General features: G+C 35.8%; 1 protein-coding gene across 2 annotated transcripts in view; it reads left to right on the forward strand.

Moving 5' to 3' along the window:
- SLK (STE20 like kinase) overlaps positions 1-26366 on the forward strand; it is a 57430-nt gene extending 31064 nt beyond the window's left edge. Inside the window, exons 9-19 of one of the 2 annotated variants that reach the window (XM_025918038.2) lie at positions 175-1548; positions 3508-3638; positions 3847-3970; positions 5476-5655; positions 8009-8101; positions 14882-15011; positions 15682-15806; positions 16574-16762; positions 17299-17424; positions 18322-18435; positions 22704-26366. In XM_025918038.2, the coding sequence (XP_025773823.1) occupies positions 175-1548; positions 3508-3638; positions 3847-3970; positions 5476-5655; positions 8009-8101; positions 14882-15011; positions 15682-15806; positions 16574-16762; positions 17299-17424; positions 18322-18435; positions 22704-22850 (2733 nt within the window). In that variant the 3' untranslated portion in view covers positions 22851-26366. The remainder of the gene's footprint in view (positions 1-174; positions 1549-3507; positions 3639-3846; positions 3971-5475; positions 5656-8008; positions 8102-14881; positions 15012-15681; positions 15807-16573; positions 16763-17298; positions 17425-18321; positions 18436-22703) is intronic. The other variant, XM_025918039.2, reaches the window with a different exon arrangement.
- Positions 26367-26559: the final 193 nt, after the last annotated feature.

Consider the following 26559-nt stretch of genomic DNA (forward strand, 5'->3'; position numbering starts at 1 on the left):
CTATTTATTATGTGAAGATTTGTCAGTTCTTTATTTTTATAACTTCATCAAATTTTAATTGAGATACTAAATCATGTATGTATGTTTTAAATATTTATTTATATACAAAATATAGTTTTGGTCACTGTCTTGAAGTTACGTTTTAACATTAAAAACGTACAAAATCTTTTTCAGCCAATACCTGCAAGTAAGCGTGCCTCTTCTGACCTTAGTATTGCCAGCTCTGAAGAAGATAAACTTTCACAAAACGCTTGTATTTTGGAATCTGTCTCTGAAAAAACAGAACGTAATACTTCTGAAGATAAATTTAACAACAAAGTTCTTAATGAAAAACTTACCACAGATGAACCTGAAAAAGCTGCAGAGGATATTAATGAACATATTAATGATGCTCACTTAGAAGCTATGGCTGAACTTGATAATAGGACAATAGTAATCAAGGAAAATGGCAGAGAGGAGAAGAGACCCAAGCTTGAAAGTCTGCCTGATACAGAAGACCAAGAAACAATGGACATTAATTCAGTCAATGAAGGAAAAGAGAATAATATAATAACTTTAGAAACAGATATTGAACAGAGTCTGAAACCTGAGGAAGAAAGGGATCAAGAAAAGCAACAGATATTTGAAAATAAGATTATAAAATCTGAAGAAATTAAAGATACTGCTATTCAAACAATGGACTTAGTTTCTCAAGAGACTGGAGAAAAAGAGGCAGACATTCAGGCAGTTGAAAATGAAGTTGCACTTACAAAGGAAGACACCCAAGAGAAATTGGGAAAGAATGACGAAACTCCAGAAGAAGTGATCAGCCATATAAGCGATGTCATAGGAACAAATGAGGCAAGAGACGTTGCCCAGAAGGCAGTTGAAAACAATGCTGAGGATGCTCAGAGTAATGATGGGAATGAAGTGGTTGAAGTAGACCAGAAATTAGTAAGTAAGCTCACAGAGGGTCCTGAGGCTGGTGGTTCTGAGGAAGTTCCTTTTAAAGACATAGTGGAAACTAAGGAGATAGATCAGAAGTCTTTGGAAGATAAAGATGAAGAACAGTCACTCAGCAGTTTAGAGAACATAGTGAAAACCAGTGAGGAATCTGGCACAAATGAAGGTGAGGAAATTACTGAGTCCAGTAGCACTGAAGAAATAGAGGTCAGACATGCAGTAATTTATACTGACCAAGAGGCTTTAGGAAATGAAACTCCAGATGCTCATGAAGCTACTGCTCAGATAGATACAGAGCAAAAAGCAATTCCATGTGAAGTGCCAATTGAAAGAGAACCTCCCGTGACTTCCTCTTCACAGCCTAGTGAACCTCAGCCTGTTCCAATACCCAGTATAAATATCAACTCTGAAGATGCAGAAAATAAAGGGGAAATAGGTGCTTTATCAAAAACTGAAGCCATGTTGCTTCCAGAATCTGAGAATCAAAAGGAAAATGATACTGATTCAGGCACTGGTTCCACCGCTGATAATAGCAGCATTGACTTAAATTTATCCATCTCTAGCTTCCTAAGCAAAACTAAAGACAGCGGATCAATATCTTTACAAGTAAGTGTATGTGGGCCCTTCTTTGTCATTTTGGCAATTTGCAGTTTATGTGAAGTATGTTTTGAAAATAAAACACTAAATCAGTGTAGTACTGACCCTATAAGACTCGTAAGGCCTATGAAGGCAATCAACTAAAAACCCAAGGAGAGAGATAGATACTGGATGTAATCATAAATTTTTTGGTAATATCTACCTGTTTTTGCCAACTTGATGTAAACGGTGTAAGTTACTTGGTGTGGTTGGATTTTTTTATTGCACATATTTAAATATATTTTAGCAAGAATCCATAATCTATGAAAAAATTGAGAAATTGAAAGAATGATCTCTTTAAGCACTTTTAGGATGTAAACAACCCTCGATTTACCAGTGGTCCATAGGGTTTTGCCGTCTTGGTCATAGTCCTCACAGCTGCCATGAGAACTGATGTGGGAAAGCAAAAAAACAAAAAAATCAAAAACTAAAATGCAAAAACACTTGGAGCTTTTAGAGCCATTCTCAAATCTTAATGTGTTTAAGAGTTACCAGGGGTATGTATGATTAGGGTTGTTAACTAGACTTATGGTGATCATTTAGCAATATATGCAAATATTGGATCATTATGTTCTGTACTTGAAACTAACATACTATTATATATCAAGTATACCTCAACATGAATAAATTATTTAAAAACAGAGTTTTAGGGGGAGCTATGTAGAGGTCTAGGGTGGAACCCAAGAATCAGTATTTGTAACATAAGATTCCATGGATTTCTGATACAGGTGAGTCATGTATTACTTAGAGACTCTGGGTTGACAGCAGAAAAGAGTGGAACAACTTAGGAAACTGACCTTGGGAACAGGACTCCAGGGCATAATTGCAGCAAATTACCACACATATTGCATAGATTGTCTTCAGTTTTCAGTTTATTTTGTTTCACTGACTGGACTTCCATTAATCTGAAATTTATTCACTGACTTAATAGCCTTTTAAAAAAATCCGAATACTTTTTTGAGAATTAAGGTGATATTAATTGTGGATACTTTACCAAGAACTGAAGAAATAGAAAGTTTAGATTATCAGTGTGGTAGATAATATTTTGGGAGCATGCCCACTTTAGATTTTAGGGGAAGCCTGGATAGGGTATCATAGTCCAGGGCTTAGGAAGAGGAGCGTGAGGATACCAGCAGCCTGGAGCGTAGAATAATAAGAGGTCGCAGAACCATGCTTGGAAAGTGCCAGAGACAAACTAAAATCTAATGCATTTTGAATTTAGTATTTTCACATTCCACTTTTGCTCCCTCTGCTTTTAAACCCCTTCCCCTATATCAAAACCAAATAATTATCTGCTGTCAATACTTACATGTTTGCCGAACTGTGTTTTTTGGAGTGTCATACTTCTGTTATTTGTATTTGGATTTGAAAAGCATTTGGATGAGGAATGGAATTTGGTCTTGATAAAGAATTGTAGGCAATAGCCATCAGGCAGTAGACATTTTATCTTTCTAGTAACTCAAGAATCACACATTCATCTCTGTTCCTGAGATGGAGGAGGGCTGTTGATAATATTGTTGCTGATGAAATGGATTTTGATTCCCAGTCCAGGCAGTGTTTAAAAATTACCTGGGGAGCCTTTTCAAAATGCAAATTCTCAGCCACCCTCAGACCTATTGATTTAGATTCTTTTAGGGATGAGCCCCAGGCATTCCTTTAAGTGTTTTGTTAGTGGTTCTAAAACTGAAAAGCCAGAGGTATCTGAGAAGTTACAAGATCAAAAGAAGAAGAAAAATGATTAACATGTAAAAGTTATACTAATTAGTCATTTATATGAATTGTTCTTTATGATTTGTGTCTAATTATGTGGTATAAAAATTATATGTGTACAGTTCTGTGTTTTGTTCTTTTTTTTTTTTTTAAGAAGAAAATGTTTTCTGTCTCCAGTATTTTCCATATAAAGCCTAACTAAAATAAAATCTCACTCAGGAAACAAGAAGACAAAAGAAAACATTGAAGAAGACCCGCAAATTTGTTGTTGATGGCGTAGAAGTGAGTGTAACCACGTCAAAGATAGTTACAGATAGTGATTCCAAAACTGAAGAGTTGAGGTTTCTTAGGTGAGTAGAGAACATAATTAAAATCGTTTTTGTGACTTCTCTTCAGTTTTTGCAAAGTATAAGAATAGAAGCAAGAGTAAAGTCTTGGCTGATTATTCTTACTACTTTTCCATTTGAAAATAGTATTTTTTAAGTTTTTAAAAAAGTATTAGTTCAAAGGTGTAATTTTTTGCTGTCTTTCCCTGTTATTGATATTAAATTTTATCAGACGTCAGGAACTTCGGGAGTTAAGATTCCTTCAAAAAGAAGAGCAAAGAGCCCAACAGCAGCTCAATAGCAAACTGCAACAACAACGAGAACAAATTTTCCGGCGCTTTGAGCAAGAAATGATGGTAAAGTTTTAGATTTTGTATCCTTTTATTAACACTGAAATTTGATGCTTTAAAAAAATTCCACTAACATGTTTTAGAACTTGTTTGATTATTAGATTTTCTCTGGCTTTGTCAGTATTTCTGGCCTTTATTTCTTCAGTGTTCTAGATGTTCTTTTTTTCCTCCCTTTTGCCTGAAAGGATTTTCTATCCTAGGCTTCCTGTCACTGACTTATAGTGTGATAGGTGTCTTCCATTTTCCTTTGGTTAAAATTTGTTGTGAAAACCTGGAATCGTGAAGCTGGTAGATGGTTTACAAAGTTCTTAGGTGGGCCTATTTCTGGATACTTTTTTAGTGTTATAATTTGACCTCTCAGATTTAGAATCCAAGAATTTTTTTTCCAAATGTTTATTTTATTTTTGAGAGAGTGCACATGAGCAGGGGTGGGGCAGAGAAAGAGGGAGACAGAGGACCCGAAGCAGGCTCCACGCTGACAGCAGGGCTGTCATGACAGGGCTCGAACTCATGAACCGGGAGATCATGACTTAAGCCGAAGTCGGAAGCTTAATTGGCTGAGCCACCCAAGCACCCCTAGAATCCAAGATTAATTTTTTTAAGTTTGTTTTTTTTTTTTAACGTTTATTTATTTTTGAGACAGAGAGAGCACAAGTAGGGGAGGGGCAGAGAGAGAGGGAGACACAGAATCTGAAGTAGGCTCCAGGTCTGAGCTGTTAGCACAGAGCCTGATGTGAGGGCTCGAACTCACATACTGCGGGATCTTGACCTGAGCTGAAGTCGGATGCTCACCTGACTGAGCTACCCAGGAATTGTTGATTACATTTGTTGGATTGTAACAGAAAATTCTTAGGAAAATAATGAATTTTTGTTCTGAGTATTTTTATAGTATTGAGCATTCTATTGTAAAGAACCTTATGAAAACTGCATCTCTTTCCCCAAAAAATATTTTCCAAAGTGTTTTGCTTTTTATTTTTTAAAATACCTTTTACAAATATTTAACTCCACCTATATCCAAAATTATACTCAAGTATTATGTAAGCAGGAATCTTTTATTGAAAGATTTATAATTTCAAAAGGTTTGTTTCAATAAAAGGATATTTAAGAATCTTAATGAGGAAGAGTAAATCTGAATATGACAAGCAATTGTACATTATTAAAATAGACTTTGGATAACACTTTTGATTTATCAAAAGTTTATTGGATAAATACTGAAGTTTGTCTTTAGTACTTTAGCACTTTTAGCACTTTAAAGTGTACTTTAGCAACTGGATATTCTTCTGGATGGTTTAAAAATTCTGAACATTCTATAATAGAAAAAAGTATTTTTTGTGTAGAAAAAAATGAAATGCTCATATTTTTGAAAAATTCCTTAATGTGTTTATAGCATTCCACTTGTGCAGTACTACAAAGGTTGTATGTCATATCACTACGTTTAAATGCTGGTTATGTACTCTTCAATACGTGAGTGATAGACAAGTTAAATGATCCTGAGCCACATTATTTTACAGAGCAAAAAGCGTCAATATGATCAAGAGATTGAGAATCTAGAAAAACAGCAGAAACAGACTATTGAACGTCTAGAACAAGAACACACAAATCGCTTGCGAGATGAAGCCAAACGCATTAAAGGAGAACAAGAGAAAGAGTTGTCCAAATTTCAGAATATGTTAAAGAACCGAAAGAAGGAGGTAAGTGTAACTACTACTTTTAATTATTAAAGGTTGTTTTTTTTTAATGTACACTTAAGACTAAAGAATTAGGAATAATACTTGAGAGTTAAATAGCACCAATTTATTCTTTTTTTGTGGTCTTCCCAACAGTCATGTAGGGTAGTAGTAAGGTCAGGTGTTAATCTCATTTTACTACCAAGAAGACTGTAATAGAAGAGCTTTTTAATGGTCCCTTCAAGTTTACAGACTATCATTAAATGTCCAGCTAAGCCTTGGACCAAGTTTTCAAACTAAGTCTAATCCATTTTCCTTCCAATCTATCATTTTCCTTTATTAGCAACAGTTAAAGCCTCTGTAGAATTTTCTTCTTTCATGAAAGCTCACCATGTTGTGTTTGTAGGTGGCAACAATAATTCATCTATTTATTTGTAATATTTAATTCATGCTTAAAATTTTTTTTCTTGGTTAGCTTGATTTCCTTTCATGAATGTTGTATTAAAACAAAAGCTCAGTACCCTGGAATTGGAAATAATATCTGTAAGTTCAACAAGTTGAGAGCTACTTTGAAGAATCACATGTGAAAAATACCTGTGTAAAGTCATTTGATTACAATGAATTTTTAAATTTTTCCTAAAACTGTTCCATATTGTTATAGGATCTGTGCTATTACTTACTATGAAAGATTGTCATTGATTCAGAAAGAGGATTTATATATTGTAATAGTGTCTTATTTGCCCCCAAATTAAAACAAAAGAGTCTTACATATTAGCAGAAGTGGTTTTATGATTTATTCTATACTTTTAGTGTAGGGGGAGAATTTACTTTTTCGTGATATGAAAGACCCCAGGGATAATCATTATGATTAGTTCTATTAGGATTAGAATAAAAATCTCAACCAAACTAGTAAATGCATTTTCACTTTAGTTATACATCTAAAGCACCCAAGTTAATTGACTTTAGCATTTAAATTGTGTATAAAACTGAACATCATATTGCTGAACTTGAGGATCTACTTTAAAAAGCATAGAATCGAACATTAATATAGTACATTGTATAATTTCTTTAAGTAAATAATGAAATGGTCTATAATTTTATTTGATGTGACTACCATTTCTAAAAATTAGTTTTGTTACTGTTTAATATTTCACATAGTGTTGCTCTGTTTACCATGATATATGATGTTACTGAGGCTCCATGTCCATTTTCTTGAAACTAGGGGAAGTTTTTGTTGAGAGCTTATTTTTTAATATCAGGTTAAATTTTAAAAAATTTACAGATAAATATATGATTTAATCTTAAATATATAAAAGTTTGTAGTTATTTTTACGGTTTTTGAGCTTGGAGAGTTTTAGCTAGTAGACATATTTGAGATCGCAATATGCATATTTTAAATAACTATATTATGTATTTTTTTTTTCCTTATTGCTAAATTTCTTGCATTTGGGGAGTCTCTTCCTTTTAATGGTGATTTGGTTTCATGAGGGATTACTGATGGGGAATTTTAAATACACTCTCTTCAATCAAAATCAGTCTCTTTCACAGACCATCAATAGCATGTGGTGATTTGGAATCTGATTGCTTTTGGTGCTTCTACTTGTGAACACATGATTGATTGTTTTTCCTAGTTGGATTACAGATCTATTGTTAGGTGGAATACATATCTAGGATTTTGAAATAATTAAGGAGCTCCAAATTATACTTCATTTTATAATATACTTTATTTGGTATAATAAATCATAGCATACTACACTGTTACTTTATGAGTACTTTATAATATTGATTTTAAAGTTGACAAGTTTGGCTTACATTGTCAGCAAAGGAGAATGTTATTCTAATGCAACACAAAATCATCAGACATGTTTGTTTTTATCACACCGTATATAAAATGGTGTGTTTGATGAAAAAAGAAAACATAGTATCCATTTATTTCCCCTTTTGTTTTCTTTTGGTCTCATTAAATGAACTTAATTTAGACTTATTTCTTTGGTTTTATCAAGCCAGTTACGAAATTTTGTACTTTTATAAATGGCATTGACTTTCGTTATTTTCAGCATTTCAAACAATGTCAGTAGATGTGTTCAGTGCTGCTAGTAATCCTTTACTGATTGTCTTTGGATCTTTAAGAGAGAGTAATATATAGGGATAATTAGGCATCTGATTAACCTTTATATGGTGTGATGTCCCTTTCTGCACCGAGATTTAGCATGTTCTATCCTTTCATTCTTTTTCACCAAACTAACACCTATACTATTGCATGTTGAAAGGAACTTTGTATCAGCTTTAATCTTTGACTTGTAGCTTGTCTGCTACATAAATGCTTGCTGTGGAGAAAGTATTATTTCCCCACCTCCTGCATGCTTATACACTGTAGGTTATAAATGAAGTGGAGAAAGCACCCAAAGAGCTGAGAAAAGAGCTCATGAAACGCAGGAAAGAGGAGCTTGCACAAAGCCAGCATGCTCAGGTAACAGCAGCAGCTTAATGCTACTAAAAACAGAAAGCAGCATTATTCTCGCAGCTCAATAAACCATGGTGGACAGGGTAAACTCCAACTGTAGTTATTATATGATGTTGATTTCTCCTAATACAAGGTTCCCAGGGCATTCTTTATGTAGAACTAAATTCACATGAGATGGTGACATTTCAGTTGCAAATATGAAATTAAGTGGAATGTTTGGAAAGCTGACTCCGGATGAAATAAACAAGGATGTTGATGTATAATTCACTGTATTCTTATTATAATCATGAGGGAAACTTATATACTTAAGTAGTAATGTCACTGATAGAAGACTTTTATGACAAAATATAGAGGTTGAATGTGTAGGCTTTGTACACATGAAAAGAATGACTATTTAAAAGACCATTGTTGGGGCACCTGGGTGGCTCAGTTGGTTAAGCACCCAACTCTTGATTTCAGCTCAGGTCATCATCTCTCAGTTCGTGGGTTTGAGGCCCATGTCAGACTCAACGCTCTCAGCGTGGAGCCTGCTTGCTAGTCTCTCTCCCCCTCTTTGCCTCCCCCTCCTTGGCTCATGCTTGCTTGCTCTCTCTCTCAAAATAAATAAACTTAAAAAAAAAATAAGGCCATTGTTTTTATAAAGTTGGGAGTTAAAAGAAAAACCATAAACGGTAATGTTAAATGGTAGATCAAACATTTATTTTACTATTAAACTCAATAACATAAGCAACTTAAAATCAGATTTTAAATACTAACTACATTGTTTTTCTTTTTGATTCAGAATCTAGCAGTTTAAAAAAATATTGCCTGTATAAACTTGATTCTAGGTTATGATAAGGATGAGCCAATTAAGATGGGTGAATTCTTTACAAAACTAGACAAGCTAGTACTTTAAACAGAATTTTTTTTAGAATTATCTCATGACTGTATGAGGTCTTTTTACTAGGAATCATTTTTCTTTTAATTAAGTTTGCATTCAATTTAGAAGCAGAGAGGTGAGCTCAGTTTGTAGTTATATATGTCAATTAAAGGAAGAAGAGACATGGATTATATGTTAACGGTTGCTTTAAATTACCAATTTAATGTGGTTTTATGTGATGTAAAAAGTGGTTCCCAAACTTTTACAGACCCATGTAAAAACATGGAAGAAACAAAAACCACTGGGGACCGACAAATGGAATGACATTTAAATTTTTTTAATTTTTGTCCAGAAGGATATTTTAAACTGCTGTTTAAAAATTTAAAGGAAAGAATATCTTAACACCATGAAAAATAAGGGAAGTATTTTGGAATTTAAAATTTAACAAAACTAGCCTATCTGAATAAATTTCATGTTTTGGGAGGGAGGGGGTTTGGTTTGAGGCAGTGAAAAATTTTGTCTTGGCCTAGTGTGGGGATTACTAAAGTGTTAAAGCAGACACAGCATTTATTGTGTGTCAAGCGCTGTTCTAAATGTTTCTCCTGCATGAACTCATTTAAACTCACAACATGTGAGGTAGTTACTCTTATTACCTCTATTCTACAGGGGAGGAAATGTGAAAGCACCTCTGAACTACCACACCGTACTGCCTCTCATGTTTAAACTGTTATTTCTGTGCTTAATCTGAACTCTTATCAGCTTAGTCCGGTGGTTATTGGTCATGTCGTTAATAGGTGAAGAGGAAGTCCTTGCTTCACACATCTAATTTTGGATAATTTGGATTTCAAACAAGATAAGACCAATATGGTTTTTCCTTGTACAGGAATGTAGGCTTTTTAGATTCTAAAAGGTAATACATATTTCAGATGCTAGAGCTGACATTGAAAATTTAGTGTTGAAGGAGTTAAGTGATCCCATGCTTTAATAAAATTTTGTTGGTGATTTTTCATAAAATTTTGGGGGCTAGCCTGTATTTTCAACTAAAGCTGAAAGCAACAGTAAATTTCTTTCTGTAAATTTAATGAAAATTTAGTAATCTAACAAATTTAAAAGTATTTCTCTTTAGCTACTGCTTGACATGAAGGTGCTAAAATGATAACTTGGTACCGCGTCTATTTTAAACATTTTGAGAATTTGTGAATAATATTTATATAGTCATGGAGCCAGAAGTATTTGATTGTCTAGTCCAGTGGTTTTTAAACTGTACTCCCAAGAGCTGTGGAGTCTGGAAGAAGCACCTCAGGGATCCTTCAAAAAGAGAGGACTGGGGGTTCTGGGTCCCTCCTTAGACTTTAAAGCAGCACTACTTTTCATCTGTTTCATACATTTTGTGGTAAATTTTTTGAAAGAGGGTTTGACTGGTTTAAAAAACAACAGCATAAACTAGAGTTTGGAAACCACTGATCTCATTCAAAACCTTTTTACAGATGAGAAAGAGGCCTCTCTGTTAGGTAACTTGTTAGAGGCCTCCCGAAACTCAACATTTGTATAATTATTCTTTCCATTTACAAAAAGTCATCAGCTGTATTCTCACCTGGGAGGTGCACTGTACTCTGACCCGCAGGGTGTTGCTCAGGCCATGATCCAGTCTTTTCAGTTGTCCTCTTGCGCAGTCTCCAGTGCCCAGCTGCAGGATGTAAGTCCCACGTATCTGTGGGAGGATGCCTTCTCCCGTTTTATCTGCCTTTTCTTCAGCTCACATGTGCCTTTTCATTGTTTGCTTTATTTGTTAAAGCCTAGAAGATTGATAGATGATAATGTCAGTAATGACAGTAATAATCTGAAATGAACTTTATAGTATAGTATTCTTCAAAGCATTTTCACATTTGATTCTTACTACCTCCACCCTAATATAGGGATGGAGTGTATCCATTTTATAGATAAGGAAATCGCAGCACAGAAGACTAAGCGGTCCACTTGAAGTCACAAACGATATTAATGGTAGAACTGGGATTAGAACACTCCGAACAGTGTTCTTTTTTTCTACCTCGCCACAAATTTTGAGATTTTCATTTCCAAGAAGTAGCTTCCCAGGAGTATTTTATAAACTTTGCACATGTGAGAAATTGAATGCTGTGATTAGATTTTTATCTTTGTGTGAAGTGACATTTTGATTCTATATATGTTATATATATGTTTTAATTATGGATATGGTCAGAAAAGGCATATTAAATGTGATCATAGTTCCATTTAACTTTAGTTTTCACTATTCAAATTGTATAAGGAATAGTAAGTTGTTCTTCCCCTTGCTGTAGTTTTAAATTAAGTCTGGAATTGCAGGCTCTATTCTTTCTCACAGTTTCTATGGGGAAGTGACTAGCTCACTTAATGCTATAATTTTTGTTTTTGATGTTTGATATACACAACTGGAGTTGATTTCACCCATTCCTTTCCCCTCTCCTGAAATTAGACTTATTTTTTTTTATTATTATTGGCAGCTGTTGGACTCTGTAGTTTTCTAAAGAGTAAGCAAAACAATTTTTTTTTAATGAGAGGGAGAAATTATGAATTAAGATCACTTTTCTGGGGCGCCTGGGTGGCGCAGTCGGTTAAGCGTCCGACTTCAGCCAGGTCACGATCTCACGGTCCGTGAGTTCGAGCCCCGCGTCAGGCTCTGGGCTGATGGCTCGGAGCCTGGAGCTTGTTTCCGATTCTGTGTCTCCCTCTCTCTCTGCCCCTCCCCCGTTCATGCTCTGTCTCTCTCTGTCCCAAAAATAAATAAAAAAAAAAAACGTTGAAAAAAAAAAAAAATTTAAAAAAAAGATCACTTTTCTGATCATTACCATTTTTATCCTTTGAATTAGAAATAAATTCTGTACAAATAGCCCAATATAACATAACCCTTTCTTATAGTTTTCTAGAATCCGAAGTTGTGTTTTTAATATTTATAGTTGTCTGATTAATATGACAAAATTCCTTATCAGCATTTAAACTTACACTTTTAAAGGGTGCATTTTATAGTTTCTGTGTTGATTTAAATTGTTACTTTTATTGATCAAATCCATCTTTTTTTTTTTGGGTAAATTTGTTCAGTCTTTTTGGAATGTAAGATCACTTTTCTTTTAGATCTTAAGAATAATTTCCAATTACAAATTCCAATGTGAATGTGTTATACTTGGCTTTTGTAGTTAGGAAATTTAAAGAAAGCTCACTAATATCAAAATTTTATTTCTTTTGAAGTAACAAAATATACGAATTAGTGTGTGAGGGACCTGGACCTCTCAGGTAATTTTTACCTTTAATATAGAAGATTATTTGAGGTGCCTGGCTTGCTCAGTTGGGAGAGCATATGACTCTTGATGTTGCGGTTGTGAGTTGCAGCCCCAGTTTGGGGTAGGGATAAATAAATAAATAAAAATAAATATCGAGATTAAAATAAATGAAGGAAGGAAGAAAAGAAGTAAAGAAAATTGTTTGCATAGTATTCTTGACTATGTAATTATCTAGACTTTGCTTAATTATTTAAGTCCTTGGCTCTGTAAGACAACTGGTGTCTTTGCTAATTCTCATTGTTGAAGGCACTTGCATACATTGCCTACCTTGACTCTTACCTGTCAACTCTTATTTTACTTTCTGGAGCAGCACAATGGTAGTTCTGCCTCCTTCTGTATAACAGTCTTAGCTCTTATTTTCCCCTGATGGATTAGCTGCTTCAGGACAGGCTTCTGTAATTCTTTCCATTATTCATTGTGTGGCATGGTTTCTAGACCCTGTATTCACAGCTTTCTGTTTTCTGTGGTTTACTTTTGAACTTCTGAAAATGTGATACTAAGGGAAGAGACCCACTATTCTTTATGTGGGCATACAGAACCAATTTCGGATCACTAGAATGGAAGGTCCTTAAAGGCAGTACTGTCTTTTCTTAATTTTAGTAGCCCCTTTAGTGGTACAGTGCCTAGCATTAGTAAATACTTAATAAAGATTTTCTTTGAACTGAACTGTCATCTTGCTTAATCTAGACAAATATAGTAATAGGACCAAGAATTAAACTCACAAGAAATTCCATTTACTTTTTTAGTGGCACTGGCATGTATTTACTCTTCTTAATTTTCACATAAATATTTATTCACCCTCATCTTGTACTTTTGCATTTACTTGAGCCTAAATGTAGTATTTATATTGATGGTAGTTAATTTGGGCCCATTGTTTCTGTCTACAGAGATATTTTTTAAAAGTCCTTTATACACGTTAATGGTACAGATGTGAAAACCTTTTGCTATATCTGCAGGTTATATTAAGTTATAGATTATATATTAAGTATTGTACAAGTTTGTACATAGAAATTTTACTATGAAATTAGAGAAACAATTTAGTTTTTATTATGTGATATTTACTGTAGGAAAATGACCAGCTTGAACAACTTTCTTTGTTATAATTGCCTAAAAAATAGGCATGGAGATTTCATATCTCTTTAAATAAAACTCAAAAGGCCTTATTCTAGATAGTTGAAATTAAATATTCATTGTGGCTTTTTTTCTGTGATAAAAACTTGGCTGTGGTGAAGCTCACAATTGTATTTTACAGAGGCAATTCATTAGTCTTTCTGCTAGTGTGTAATTGTATTTATGCTGAAGTAAAAATTATGACACAGATGAGACAGCAGTATCTATAACTCCAGATTACTTTAACAGGGCGTCATGAATGGTAAGACCTAATTCTCACCTCCAGACACATAGTAAGGCATGCACCTTAAGGAACACGGCTACACTCACTCTCAGTGCATTGAAGACCAGGCTGGTAGTGATCCAGATCCTGTCAGACTCTGTCAAAGGCACAAAGAGTAGATCCAAAATGGACCTTGAGGTTTTATCTTCTCTTGGATGTGCAAGAGGAGGGATTATAGGTGGAGTGCCACTTCAATCTTAAATTTCTAAATCCACACTCAAATTGATCAGAATATCCCTTGAGTTAATCATATATAGACTGCTGTAACTGCCAAAAGAGGGATGGAGAGCTGAACATTTACTGGCAAAATTTACATTTCTTCAATTTGGATATTGTTCCTTTTCTTCTGTGAATGTGCAATCTAGCATAAAGACCATAAGTCACTTTAACATTTCCTTTTCTTACACAGTTATCGAAGGATTTTTTTTAAAGCATAAATTTTTGCATTTGGGCAAATAGTATGTACTCAGTAAATATTTGTTGAATGAATGAGTGAATCCCAAACATGTTGGCAGAAGTTTTTGACTATCAGGAATGTGTGTGTGTGTGTGTGTGTGTGTGTGTGTGTGTGTGTGTGTGTGTGTTCATTTATTTATTTATTTATAAAATGTAACTCACTTTATGAGTCCTAGATCACATTTCTCTAGCAATGCACTATTTCTCATTAAGTCCATAAACTGTTGTTCTTTTTAGGCACATGCTAGAGATACAGAAACTATTTCTCTGTTAGTGTTGCCATGGTATTACTTCCTAAGTCTTTATTTCTTGGAAAAATAGAGATGTTAAATATTCTGATATGTGTTTTACTTATTTGCTCTTTATTCTCTTTTTCATAAAAGGCATTTTGTTTTTTCTTGTTTTATCCACACCATAGTGTAATGAATGATCAGTTTTAGAAGCTCTAAATTTATTATTTTCCTAAAGATGTTCATATCATAGGGCATTCTGAATGGGTGACTTCTTTCATGTGTATTATTTTTAATACTGAGTTTAGAGTATTATGTATCCTAGTACTTTTTTCTGGGCTTGAATTGAGTGACTAATACATTTATATATTGCTATATAATTGGTGATTTTTAAATCCAGTTAACTTTAGAAACTTGGTTTAGAAATCTTGATAGCTACTAATGTATATAGTCATATAGATAAATGGATGTTTCACTCAGTAGATGCTTATTAACTCATGGTTAACTGTCTAATAGGAACAGGAATTTGTTCAGAAGCAACAACAAGAATTAGATGGCTCTCTGAAAAAGATCATCCAACAGCAGAAGGCAGAACTGGCCAATATTGAAAGAGAGTGCCTGAATAACAAACAGCAGCTCATGAGAGGTATGTGAAATTACACAGCATATGTGTATATATAAAATGGTATCTGAAGACCATTGCTAAGATATATGTGTATATCTAGTATCCATAATATCGAATAATTGGAAATTATGTGAATGCTTTCCTTTGCTAAAGTGGTAGAAAGATAAAGTTGAAGTTAATAAGAGGAAAAGCTTTATGTAAAATTTTAAGCATTTAAATTTTTAAAATTCTTTATAAAGTTAAATACTGTAAGACATAGAATGAATGCCTTTGTGACAGAAGTGAACATAAACATACAATCCTTAAAACATCTTACTGTGCAGATGATGCTAAAGCCTTACCTGAATAGTTTTGTGTACTCATTATGCCTTACAATTGTTGGTATACTTAATGGCATCATGACAGAATGGGATTTTAACAAAAAGCTTAGATTTTTTTATTTTTCATTAAGATGGTTAAAAGGAATTTTGGTATTGTGGGTGGGGCATTTTCTGTTTATAGAGCATCAGAACAGAATGGTAAATAGTGGTAGATATTATCTGTCCGTTGGTAATATTTCATTTATAGTTCACAATGTCAGTGTGCATATAAGTTACTGTATGTAGAACACATTTATGTAAATATTAAAATGAACTCCAAAGTACATTAGTAAAAAGAACAAAGTGACATTTTGAAAATTGCTTTCTTCTAGCTCGAGAAGCTGCAATTTGGGAGCTTGAAGAACGACACTTACAAGAAAAACACCAGCTGCTCAAACAGCAACTTAAAGATCAGTATTTCATGCAAAGACATCAGCTACTTAAGCGCCATGAGAAGGTTAATGAAAGGAAAATTGGTTTACTTTTTGTTCATTTGAAGTTTGCAGAGTTATTCATTTTTGAAACTTCTATTTCGTAGAGAATGAATTTTAGATTTCCTTTCTATTTTTTTAATCCTAAAATTTCTTTGGTGAAGTTTGGAGTAATTAATTGTATCTTGATCATGATTGCAAACTTCTTTTCTATGAGTTTCATGGAAGGTGACTGATTTCAATGCTTAAGTCCTCTTCTACATTATAATCTTCATGCTGTCTCAAAGGTAGCTATTGTGGCCCCATTTATGGTTCAGATACCTTAAAAAATGTGGACTTTCTGACTTAGTAATGAGAATTTCAATATAAGACTCTTATATAAAGCTTACTAATAGCTTTATTTTTGTTATAAATTATATTTTGACTAAAAGTTTGCTGCTTGATAATACAACAAGGGAGGGAGTGATTTTGGGAAACAACACAAGAACATGTTTGAGCATACATGTGGGTACTGAGTATTAAATTATATTTAGGGGCACCTGCATGGTTTAGTCAGCTGAACATCCAGCTATGGCTCAGGTCATAATTTCATGGTTTGTGGGTTCAAGCCTCACATTGGGCTCTGTGCTGATAGCTCAGAGCCTGGAGCCTGCTTTGGATTCTGTGTGTCCCTCTCTCTCTCTGCCTCTCCCTTGCATGCACTCTGTCTCTCTCTCTCAAATAAAAAAATAAATAAAAAATTAAAATTTTAAATTATATCTACATCACAAGATTGTGTTTGATACTTTCTTAGGAAACAGAACAAATGCAGCGTTATAATCAACGACTTATTGAGGAATTGAAAAACAGACAGACTCAAGAAAGAGCAAGACTGCCTAAGATTCAGCGCAGTGAAGCCAAGACTCGAATGGCCATGTTTAAGAAAAGCTTGAGAATTAACTCAACGGCCACACCAGATCAGGACCGTGACAAAATTAAGCAGGTACATAAGCCAATTATTCTCTTCTTTTTTAAGTTTAAAAAACTGGAATGTCCTTTAGAAGTGTCAGATAATTATGTCATAAACATTTCGAGCCCCTTTGGGCTTGTTGGTATTTTCTTTGGCTCTGTGGACTGGGGCTGGTTATGTGGCATATACCACCTTAGTATTCCTAGGGTGGTGGCCACAGAGGGCCCCAGGCCCCACACCAGCTCTTGGGCCCTAAAACCAACCTTGGGAATTCAGTGACTTGCACAGCTTTTGAAGTTAAAATGTAGGGGCCTCACTGTGCTTCTGCAGTCTCAGGTACCCCACATAAATGAACTGTGGTCACTGATCAGGTAGGAGGAACAAGGTACCAGAAGTCCACCCCCCGTCCAAAGCCGTAATGTCGACTCCAGATTGAGTCACAGTACGTTACTCGTGCTTGCAGCTTTAGTTTATTGTACTTTAAGATTTGTTAAGTTCCTTAATTATTCCTTTAGAAGATGGAGAAATTATATTGCTTGTTAACAGTATTTTCTTTTTCTTATTTATAGTTTGCTGCTCAAGAAGAAAAGAGGCAGAAAAATGAGAGAATGGCTCAGCATCAGAAACATGAAAATCAAATGCGGGATCTTCAGTTGCAGTGTGAAGCCAATGTCCGAGAGCTGCATCAGCTGCAGGTCAGATAGAGAAGCATGAGAACTGAGCTGGTGGGAGCAGGGCAGCACAAGTGGTGGTTTGGAGAAAACAGTAGCTAACTGGGATAAACTGTACTGTAATCATGGAAATGCTGGGATTGAGAGATTTGTTTTCTGTATAGACTCGAGTAAAGATCAGGTTAGTATCATAGGCACTTGTTGAGAGTTTATATAAACATGAAGCTAAATTGTAAACCTAAGAAGTTGAGTCTTTCAAAAGCAGTATTGAGTTATTTGTAGTCTCTTTTGCAAAGAAGATGACAAAGTTTTCAAAATGAGGTAGGTGGTTTTGTTGGCAGATTCTGCATTCAAAATTTCATTTAGGGAGAAATAGTTCATTTTCTTCTAGGTTTTTGAAAAAAGTGATGGACTAAATATATGAGAATTTTTCTCAAGACATTTAAAGGTTACCCTAGGGGGACTGTTTTGGGACCTTACCTGGAGTGTGCAGCCCACCCAGTATATAGTCCAAAATGTTTAAGATTTCAGAATAGTGTATACTTTATGTATACTCTTCATATTCTCTTAATTTACTAAAGTAGAATAGTCCTGATCCCACATTCTGGCACCAATGGTAAATGCATAAGAAGATGCCCTTTGAAGTGTCAGTTTTATGAGCAGACCTTCTTAGAAAGGAAAAGTAGGATCAAACTAATTCTATTTTAGTTCATTTCATATGGTAACAGTTCTAACTTCTAAACTTGCAAAAATGAAGCTATGACTCATTTCATAGTTCTTGGCCCTGGGTTTTTAGAGGAGAATCTGAACCTCAGTAATAGTTTGATGTTTGATGAGTACTTTATTATTTTGAAAGGTAATTATATTTGTGAAAATTTGCTTAGTTGATTGGAAATTTTTTAACCCAAACTTTATTTTCAGAATGAAAAATGCCACCTATTGGTAGAACATGAAACTCAGAAACTCAAGGAATTAGATGAGGAACACAGCCAAGAATTAAAGGAATGGAGAGAGAAATTGAGACCTAGGAAAAAGGTAATTTTAAAAGCTTTAGTTAAAATATGTTTATGTTCATCCATTCATGCACCCAGTTATTGGCTGTTTACATAATATAAGGTACAGTGTCAGGGACAGGAGATACAGAGATGAAGAGACAAAGCCCCTGTCCCTCAAATGTTCAGAATGTAGTGACACACGATTACAGATGAGTAGGATCATTGCTCTGAAGGAGGTAAGTATAGGAGATGGGACGGGAGCACAGTGTTCAGGCCAAAGAGGAAGAGTGCTTCAGTCTGGGAAGTTGGGGAGGCTTTACAGAGAAGATGCATTGTAAGCCAAGTGAGACTCAGGATGAGTAAGATCTTGCTAGGCATACAAACAGGTTGGGGTGTGATGGGCAGTCTAAGTACAGCGATGAGAATGGGTGAAAATGGTGTGTACAGGAATCGTAAGTAGCTCCCTGTCATTGGGGCGCTGGGGGAGTGTGCCTTGGTGTCGGCATTAAGGAGGGAGAGAAAGAAGGAAGTGATGACAACTCAATCTGGACAAGTTGGCTGGAGCCAGATTACAAGGCCCTCATATGACAGTAAATTGACAATCTAGTAAAATAGGGAAGGCTTCCCTCCTGCCATCTAGCTCTCAGCCATCTTCCTTTTTTGTACTTGCTTTTTGATTCCCTGCTGGCCTGGTCCAATTGGTCAACCATTTCAACTCATTTTTTTTTTCTGTTACTATGTGATCCTCTCCCTTTGCTAACTCTCAAACCTTTATTTTCTCTTGGGCTTCCTGCCTGCTACACCTTTTGACCATTCCTTTCTTCTCTTTATCCAGTTAGTCAATTAAATATATGTAAGTAGCACCTACTATGTGCTAAATGTTTCTAGAAAAAGTGAAATGACCAAGTCAGTTAATAGTATGGCTTTTTTTTTTTTAATATTTAAATTTTTTTGTAGAGAGATCACAAGTAGAGGAGAGGGGCAGAGAAGGGGAGAGAGAGAGTGAGGGAGTGTCTCAAGCAGGCTCCACGCTGAGCTGACACGGGGCTCCATCCCATGACCCTGGGATCATGAGCCAAAATCAACAGTTGGACACACAACCAACTGAGCCATCTAGGTGCCCCAGATACTCAGTATGGCTTTTTAATTTAAACTTTATCCATGTGTATTTGTAGATGAACAATAAAATCCTTTTGCCAAAAGAGCCCTTCACTAACAGATGCCAGTAAACCCTTCATGGAAACAGAAGAAACATCTGTTCACTGAGATGCTCCCAGGAAAGTCATCTTTAGCGGGCTGAGTGGGAGGGCAGAGCATGGTTTTCTATTTAACCAGTAAACTTCATATTTGCCAGATAACACTGTTTTTAGTCTGTGACTAATATTTAATGTAATAAATAATAAAACTTACTTTTTCCTGTCCTAAAAAAAAAAAAAGAAAAAAACTTTATTTATTGTTAAATTTTTGAATAGGTAATACATTCATGTGGATTGAAATTCTAAAAGTAGGGAAGGACCTTTCTCCAGTTTCTTTAGCTCTTTGCAGTCTAGCTTTCACCTCAGACTCCCCAGTTGAACTCATTGACTGTGGTCATAAGTGAGTTGCTAACAGTCAAATCCTATGGTGTTATTGAACTGTTGTTAAAAATCTTCTTTCTTAAAATTCTCTTCTCATCTGACTTTTGTGACTCTCTTCTTTCTCTGTGCTCTTTATCACTTTTTCTCTGTCTTCTAGTTATCTGAAGCATAGACATCTCCCATCTTTACACCCTTGATGATCCTGTGCCTAGTCATGGCTTCATCTATCGCATATTTAAGGACAATTCCTGGGGCACCTGGGTGGCTCAGTCAGTTAAGTGTCTGACTGGCTCAGGTCATGATCTTACTGGTCATGGGTTCAAGCCCTCGTCAGGCTGTATGCTGACAGCTCAGAGCCTGGAGCCTGCTTTGGATTCTCTTGTCTCCCTCTCTCTCTGCCCTCCCCTACTCGCATTCTGTCTCTCTATCTCAAAAATAAAATAAATGTTAAAAAAAAAAATAAGGATGATTCCAGAACTTGGAGGGGTTCTAAAGTCCTGCAGATCCGGGTTCAAGGCTTAGTGCTGTCATGATTAATTCTGTCACTTAACATTCCTAAGCCTAGTTTTACTCATTAGTAAAACAAAGATGACACTACATACCTAATTGGGGTTGTTAAGACAGTTGAAAGAAGTGATGTTCTTTCAAAGACAACACTTCCTAGTACCTGAGCTGTAGTTAGGGTTCAATGAATGTCTGCTGTTGCTATTATTTAATTTATTTTTAGAGAGAGTGTGCACATATGTGGGTTAGGGGCAGAGAGAGAATCTGAAGCACGCTCTGTGCTATCAGCTTGGAGCCTGATGCAGGGCTCAATCTCATGAACTGTGAGGTCAAGACCTGAGACAAAATCAGGAGTTCAGACGCCTGACTGACTGAGCCACCCAAGTGTCCCTGCTATTGCTATTGTTTATTGTCTTATTATTGGTTCATGTCCTAAGCACCCATTTTCCACCTGGATGTTCCATTCCTTCTTATATCATTCAGGCCTCTGTTCCAACATCTCGTCGAAGGTTTCTCTTTCTGATGACCATATATAAAATAGCCCCCATGCTCCCCTCAGACATTCCCTGTCCCCTCACCTTTGTTTTCCTTCATAACATTCTTCACCAGCAGACAGACACTTGTTTATTGTTTGTCTTCTCCCACAAGAATGTATGCTCCTTGAAAGCAGGGACATTATCTCTTTGTTCACTGATACGTATCTGCTTCTAGCACAGTTCCTGGCAAATTGTAATGATCAATACATACCTGTTGAGTGTTTACTGAAGATTGTGAACTCGGAGAAGATCAAACTGAACTCAGCAGCCTTTCTCCTTCATCTCCACCTCACTTTTCCCACGTTCAGTCCCACCTACCAATAGTGTTCTTTCCTATACCCCGTCTTCTTAATTACATCTGGTCTAGCAATGTGAATTATCTTTCATTTCCATCACATCCCATTTCAGTGAGATGACAAATAACTTTGACTCTCTCTTTATAATATTTCTCTTTCCCATTGCTATCATTCTGCTTGCTTAAAATTGGCCTTCTGATCTCGAGTTCCTTTTCGTTTCTTCCTATATTCAAGAATGTCTCTGACACTGGCATTGTGGTATTGATAAATCTACAGTTCCATCAGAATAAAATAGAAATGCTTCATTTTGACTTGGAAGCTGTCATAGTGCCATACATTGGCCGCAGTCAATTTTTTTGTTCTTTTTTTAATGTTTATTTTTGAGAGAGAGAGTGTGAGTGAGGGAGGGACAGAGAGAGAGGGTGACACAGAATTTGAAGCAGGCTCCAGGCTCTGAGCTGTCAGCACAGAGCCAGATGCGGGGCTCAAATCCATGAACTGTGAGCTCATGACCTGACACAAAGCCAGACGCTCTACCAACTGAGCCATCCAGGTGCCGCGGCCACAGTCAGACTTTCTAACTGTATCTTCCACGGGCCACTTTCTGCCTGTTCATATTCTGGTATTGAGTCTAATCACCATTACTCACACCAAGTCTGTGGTTTCCTGTCTGTGTGCGTTGTTTCAGTCCCCTCTGTCTGGCATGCCTTCCACATCCTGTCTATCAAATTTTTATCTTTCCTTCAAGGCTGAGCTCCTGTTTCACCTCTGAAAAACCTTCCTGTTTCTTTCCATTTTCTCCTAAACTTTGTGCCTCTACAGCGGCACTTATCCCTGAGTCATTTGTCCACAAAGTCATCGATACCTAGAGTATTTATCAAGTACTTACTACATTTGCTCTGTATTGTGTAAAGATGAATCCGCTTTAGGGCTTACCTTCAAACAGCTTCTTATCTAGTGTGGAAGAAAAGACCTGCACACCAAAAATCAAAATAAAAAACAGAAAACGGAAAGTGCCATGTGGGAGAGACCGGTAATAGTTAATAATAGATGCCATCTTTTGAGTGCCTAGTATGTTTCACATTTAACCCTCACATAGCAACCCATTGAGGTAGGGGATATAGTGATATAGTCCCTATTTTACAACAGAAGAATAAAATGCATCTGTAATAGGGAGAAGGTAAGTAATTGACCCAAGTTATATACATTCACATGGCTGAGCCAGAGGCTTGAGTCTAGGGCTGTTCACAGCCTATTCTAAATGTTGAGCACTCTGGTCTTCCTTAGGATAGCATACAGAGAGAGTGTTTTGAGCAAATAGTTTTATTCTTGGCTGTCAGAGTAAATTCTATTTGTAATACCAGCACATAATTTCTTTTTCCCTTCCTTTTTAAGACACTGGAAGAAGAGTTTGCCAGGAAACTGCAGGAACAGGAGGTGTTCTTTAAAATGACTGGGGAGTCTGAATGCCTTAACCCATCAGCACAGAGCCGGATTTCCAAGTTTTATCCTATCCCTAGCTTGCATTCCACAGGGTCGTAACAGTAGGAAGCAGTCTGTGGTTCGGTTTGGCTTTTTAAATATGTCATTCTGTTCTCTTCATCTTCTGCCACAATCTATATCAGAGAGCTTATGAAGACAATCACCTGCCTCACCTTCTAGGTGTTTTTTGTTTATTTGTTTGTTTGTTTGTTTAGCAAAGATGAAGGGAAAGGAACCGTGACAGATGCTAGGCCATGTTGGCGAAGTGGCATCTTGCAGTAATTCCCTAAGGTGATTTTGTATATTAATCTTAAAAATTGTGTTCTTTAGACACTGTTAGGTGAAATACTTTAGAAATAAAATGTTTGAGGTGTTTGTTTTTTTTTTTTTAAAGCTGTTAGGTCACTGAGTATTAGTGAATATCTTTTTACCTGACCTAACTTCTCAGTGATGCCTAAATTCTGTAGTTGCAACTCTGCTGTAGAGAGTTGGAATAATTTTATTTTGGTGAATCTGCTCTCATGAAAAAGCTATGAGTTGCTCAAAATACCATATTGGTTGAGTAAATAAATCTATTTTATCTTTAAATAGCAACAAACTTTTTAAAAAGAAACATTATTTCAATAGTTTGTCTAAAATAATTACTTTCAGTCATGAGCTAAAAATTAAGGGTGCTAGTTTTATTAAAATAGTGCCTAAAACACTAAATTTCATTGGAGTCTAAAGTAGGATTTTCTCTTGATTCAACAGGGACAAACATCCTTAGCATTAAACATTATTGTATTTTAAGTCTTGCTCCTGTTACCATTTGATGAAATTTCCATCCTAAAATCTATGTTTTGCAAGGTTGGAAAGATGTAAAAAAAGTAGCTTTTAGATACTGAAATTCGGCATGTAACACTCACCAAATTAAAAGTATAGACTTAGCATTCCAGCTCATTTCCTAAAATAGTCTGTGAGCTGGGCAAGGGACCTCTTCCATCCTAGCACACTTCGTCCATTGAAGGCTCTGCAGGCTCTGCGTTAAATGTACTTTTTGAAATTAATCTTAAAAGAGGCATTTGTTCAGAATACTTTTTCAGAAAGCATTTAAATAAAATACTTAGGCAACGTCAGAAATGACTGTGTTGTTGAGAGAAAGTCATTTGTATTTTGGTTTTATTTAGTTCCATGTTTAAATTATTTGATTTGAATGGGAAAAGCCTGACACCTTTACCATCTGGTTGCTGATATGTGTAATTATTAATGAAATGTTCACTCTTGGTCCCTCTTGCGGCTTAGAATTCCAAGCCCGCGTCAGGTCAAGCAGTATTATGAAATGTAGTTGGGTCAGTGAGACCGCATATTTGTAAATCATGCTTGCTGCTTGCCACTTCCAGCCTGTTCTCTTCGAAGAGTACCAGGTACCAAGTTGTGGAAGTTTCATTTTTTAGTTACGTTACGTTTGAGGCTGGTGAAAAATTCAAGATTAATTTTGTGGGAACACTGATTCATATTAAGAAAATGTAAATATGTGTAGTAGCACTTTCTTGCAGTTAATTTGAAAACTTTGAATGCTGAACCTTATTTTGTCAGTGGTTTAGATGATTTAAAAATGCATGTGTGATTTTAATTTTGTAATTGTTTTGACAAGCATAATTTCTTGGACAACTTTGTAGGTAGCCTTAACTTCTGGCCAAGTTTGTTTTTTATAGAAGTATATATACATATATATATATATATACATATATATATATTATGTATGGTTGTAAATTCATACACTTATCACATTGAATGTGTTGCTGTATACAAAACTCTTTTAATGCTTTATTCTCAAATGCTGGGTTGAAAAATGTTTTGAAAGCCTTTTAAAGTATATATCTTTATAAAGTAATATTCAGGATGATGATGGAAATTGTTTATATTATTATGATAAAAATGACATTATAATGTTACCCAATGTATTTAATGATTTATTTGCAGAGGGAGAGAGGAGGAAGGTTCTTACTACTCTCTCCTTTGAAATTTTCAGTTTATTGGCTTTATAAAAAGAATTCAGGTAGTGGACATTTTTTCAGTATCTTTTAAAGGATATCCTGTGTGCTAAATAGCTTGTGGCACATAATCAATTTAGTCTGAATATTTGATTCTTTTTATTCTTTTCAACTTGTCGTGAGAGTATTGAATAAAGAAAAGAGGCTCAGAGTAGAATGGTTGACACTCTGGTAAATTTATTAGCAAATCTTGTAAAACCCTTAAAACTGCCCTTTGGATTCAGTGTCCTTGCTGGAGTTCTCTTTCATATATAACCATACTCATGTGGGTGCAGGACTGCAAAATGATACATACGTAGAGATGAACAATTCATTTTAACGCTTAAGTTACATAAATCTTTGCAAAAAGCATTTTGTTACAGAATATGCTGTTTTTACCCGTCCCCGCTCACTTCTTGTTAAGCCCTATATTCAAATAGATAATAGTGGTCATTTGTTCTTGCATGAAGTGTAGGTGGAGAACTGGGGACGGGCACAGACTTCTTTGAAGTCAAAGGGTACAGTCAGATCCATTCCGTTTTTGGTGGTGGTGTTGCTCTGGCAGGATGTGCTATGAAACACATCAAAGAAAGTCTGTGTGTGCCCCGACGCCAGCCTCCCTCTTCTCCCTGTGTGCTCTGAACACACCGCACGCCACACTTCTGCAGGCCTGGCTCCAGAGCCAGTTGCACCGGGTTGCCTTTCCTAGTCCTGTCCGTCTGTAGTTGAGTGTGAACTGCTGAGTTAGCTGCTATTCTTTGTGGAGTCACAATTAAGCTTTTCTTACCCTTTCCAGTGGGCAGTCTGTGGGGAGCGGGGGGTAAAGAGGAAATTGAGAGTGCTTATACTTTGTTGAAAATATTAGAACTTTCCTGTGACAGGACATGGCAAATTGTAATTAAATATAAACCGAACCAGAGCTACCTCTAAGTAGTGTTTCCTCAAGCACAAAGCTCTCAGGCATATGAGACCCGCTGTAACGGAGGGTCTCTGATTTCTTGAGCATCAGCGAGTTCAGAAGTGACTGTCTTTTGTACTCTGTTAGTTCCCTGGTGACTACACACTTTCTCCCATTCCACACTGTGCTTAAATGACAAAGACTCTTCTGAGAAGCCAAATTCTGTCCGAGATTAGCTATAGATATTGATTACAGGAGAGCTTAGAACTGGCGTGGAAGAGGAGTTACTTTAGCTCCAGTTCTGAGAATCTTCTGATGAAATACATCACTTCTTTTCAAGGAGACGATCTTTTATAGGAAATGGGATATTTTAAATGCTTTTCTTGAAGGCTCAACAGTTAATGTCTCTATTGTTGCTAGTCTGTGGCTGACATGGTTTTGACATGGCTTTAAAATTTCTGCTAAGCTTGAGTAGAATGTTACACCAGTTTTAAATGTTGGCTGCAGCTTTTGGTGATCCTTTGCTGATTTTTTACAGTGTAATAACCTCATAAGCTGTTTTCAAAATGAATTTTGTTTCTGATTATGCCTCTTGTCTATTTGGGAGCAACATGTCTTTTCAATCATGGGATTGACAACTGAAAAATAAAGTTATTTCTTAATCTACTCTGGCAAGTGGTCTTTTATTAAGAATCTTTGATACTGGGTTGTCCTGCATGAAAACGTTTGGCAGCATTTTTTGGTCCTAGTTACATCTTAAACCCTCACAGTCCTCCAAGCAGCTGGACCCTTCCAGACTTGCTAGTGTTCCCACCTGACTCATCACCACACACAAGAATGTAGTTTTTACTGCTAACTT

The sequence above is a fragment of the Puma concolor genome, chromosome D2 (genome assembly GCF_028749965.1).
Source record: "Puma concolor isolate L17-30 chromosome D2, mPumCon1.1.hap2, whole genome shotgun sequence".
Lineage (NCBI taxonomy): Eukaryota > Metazoa > Chordata > Mammalia > Carnivora > Felidae > Puma > Puma concolor.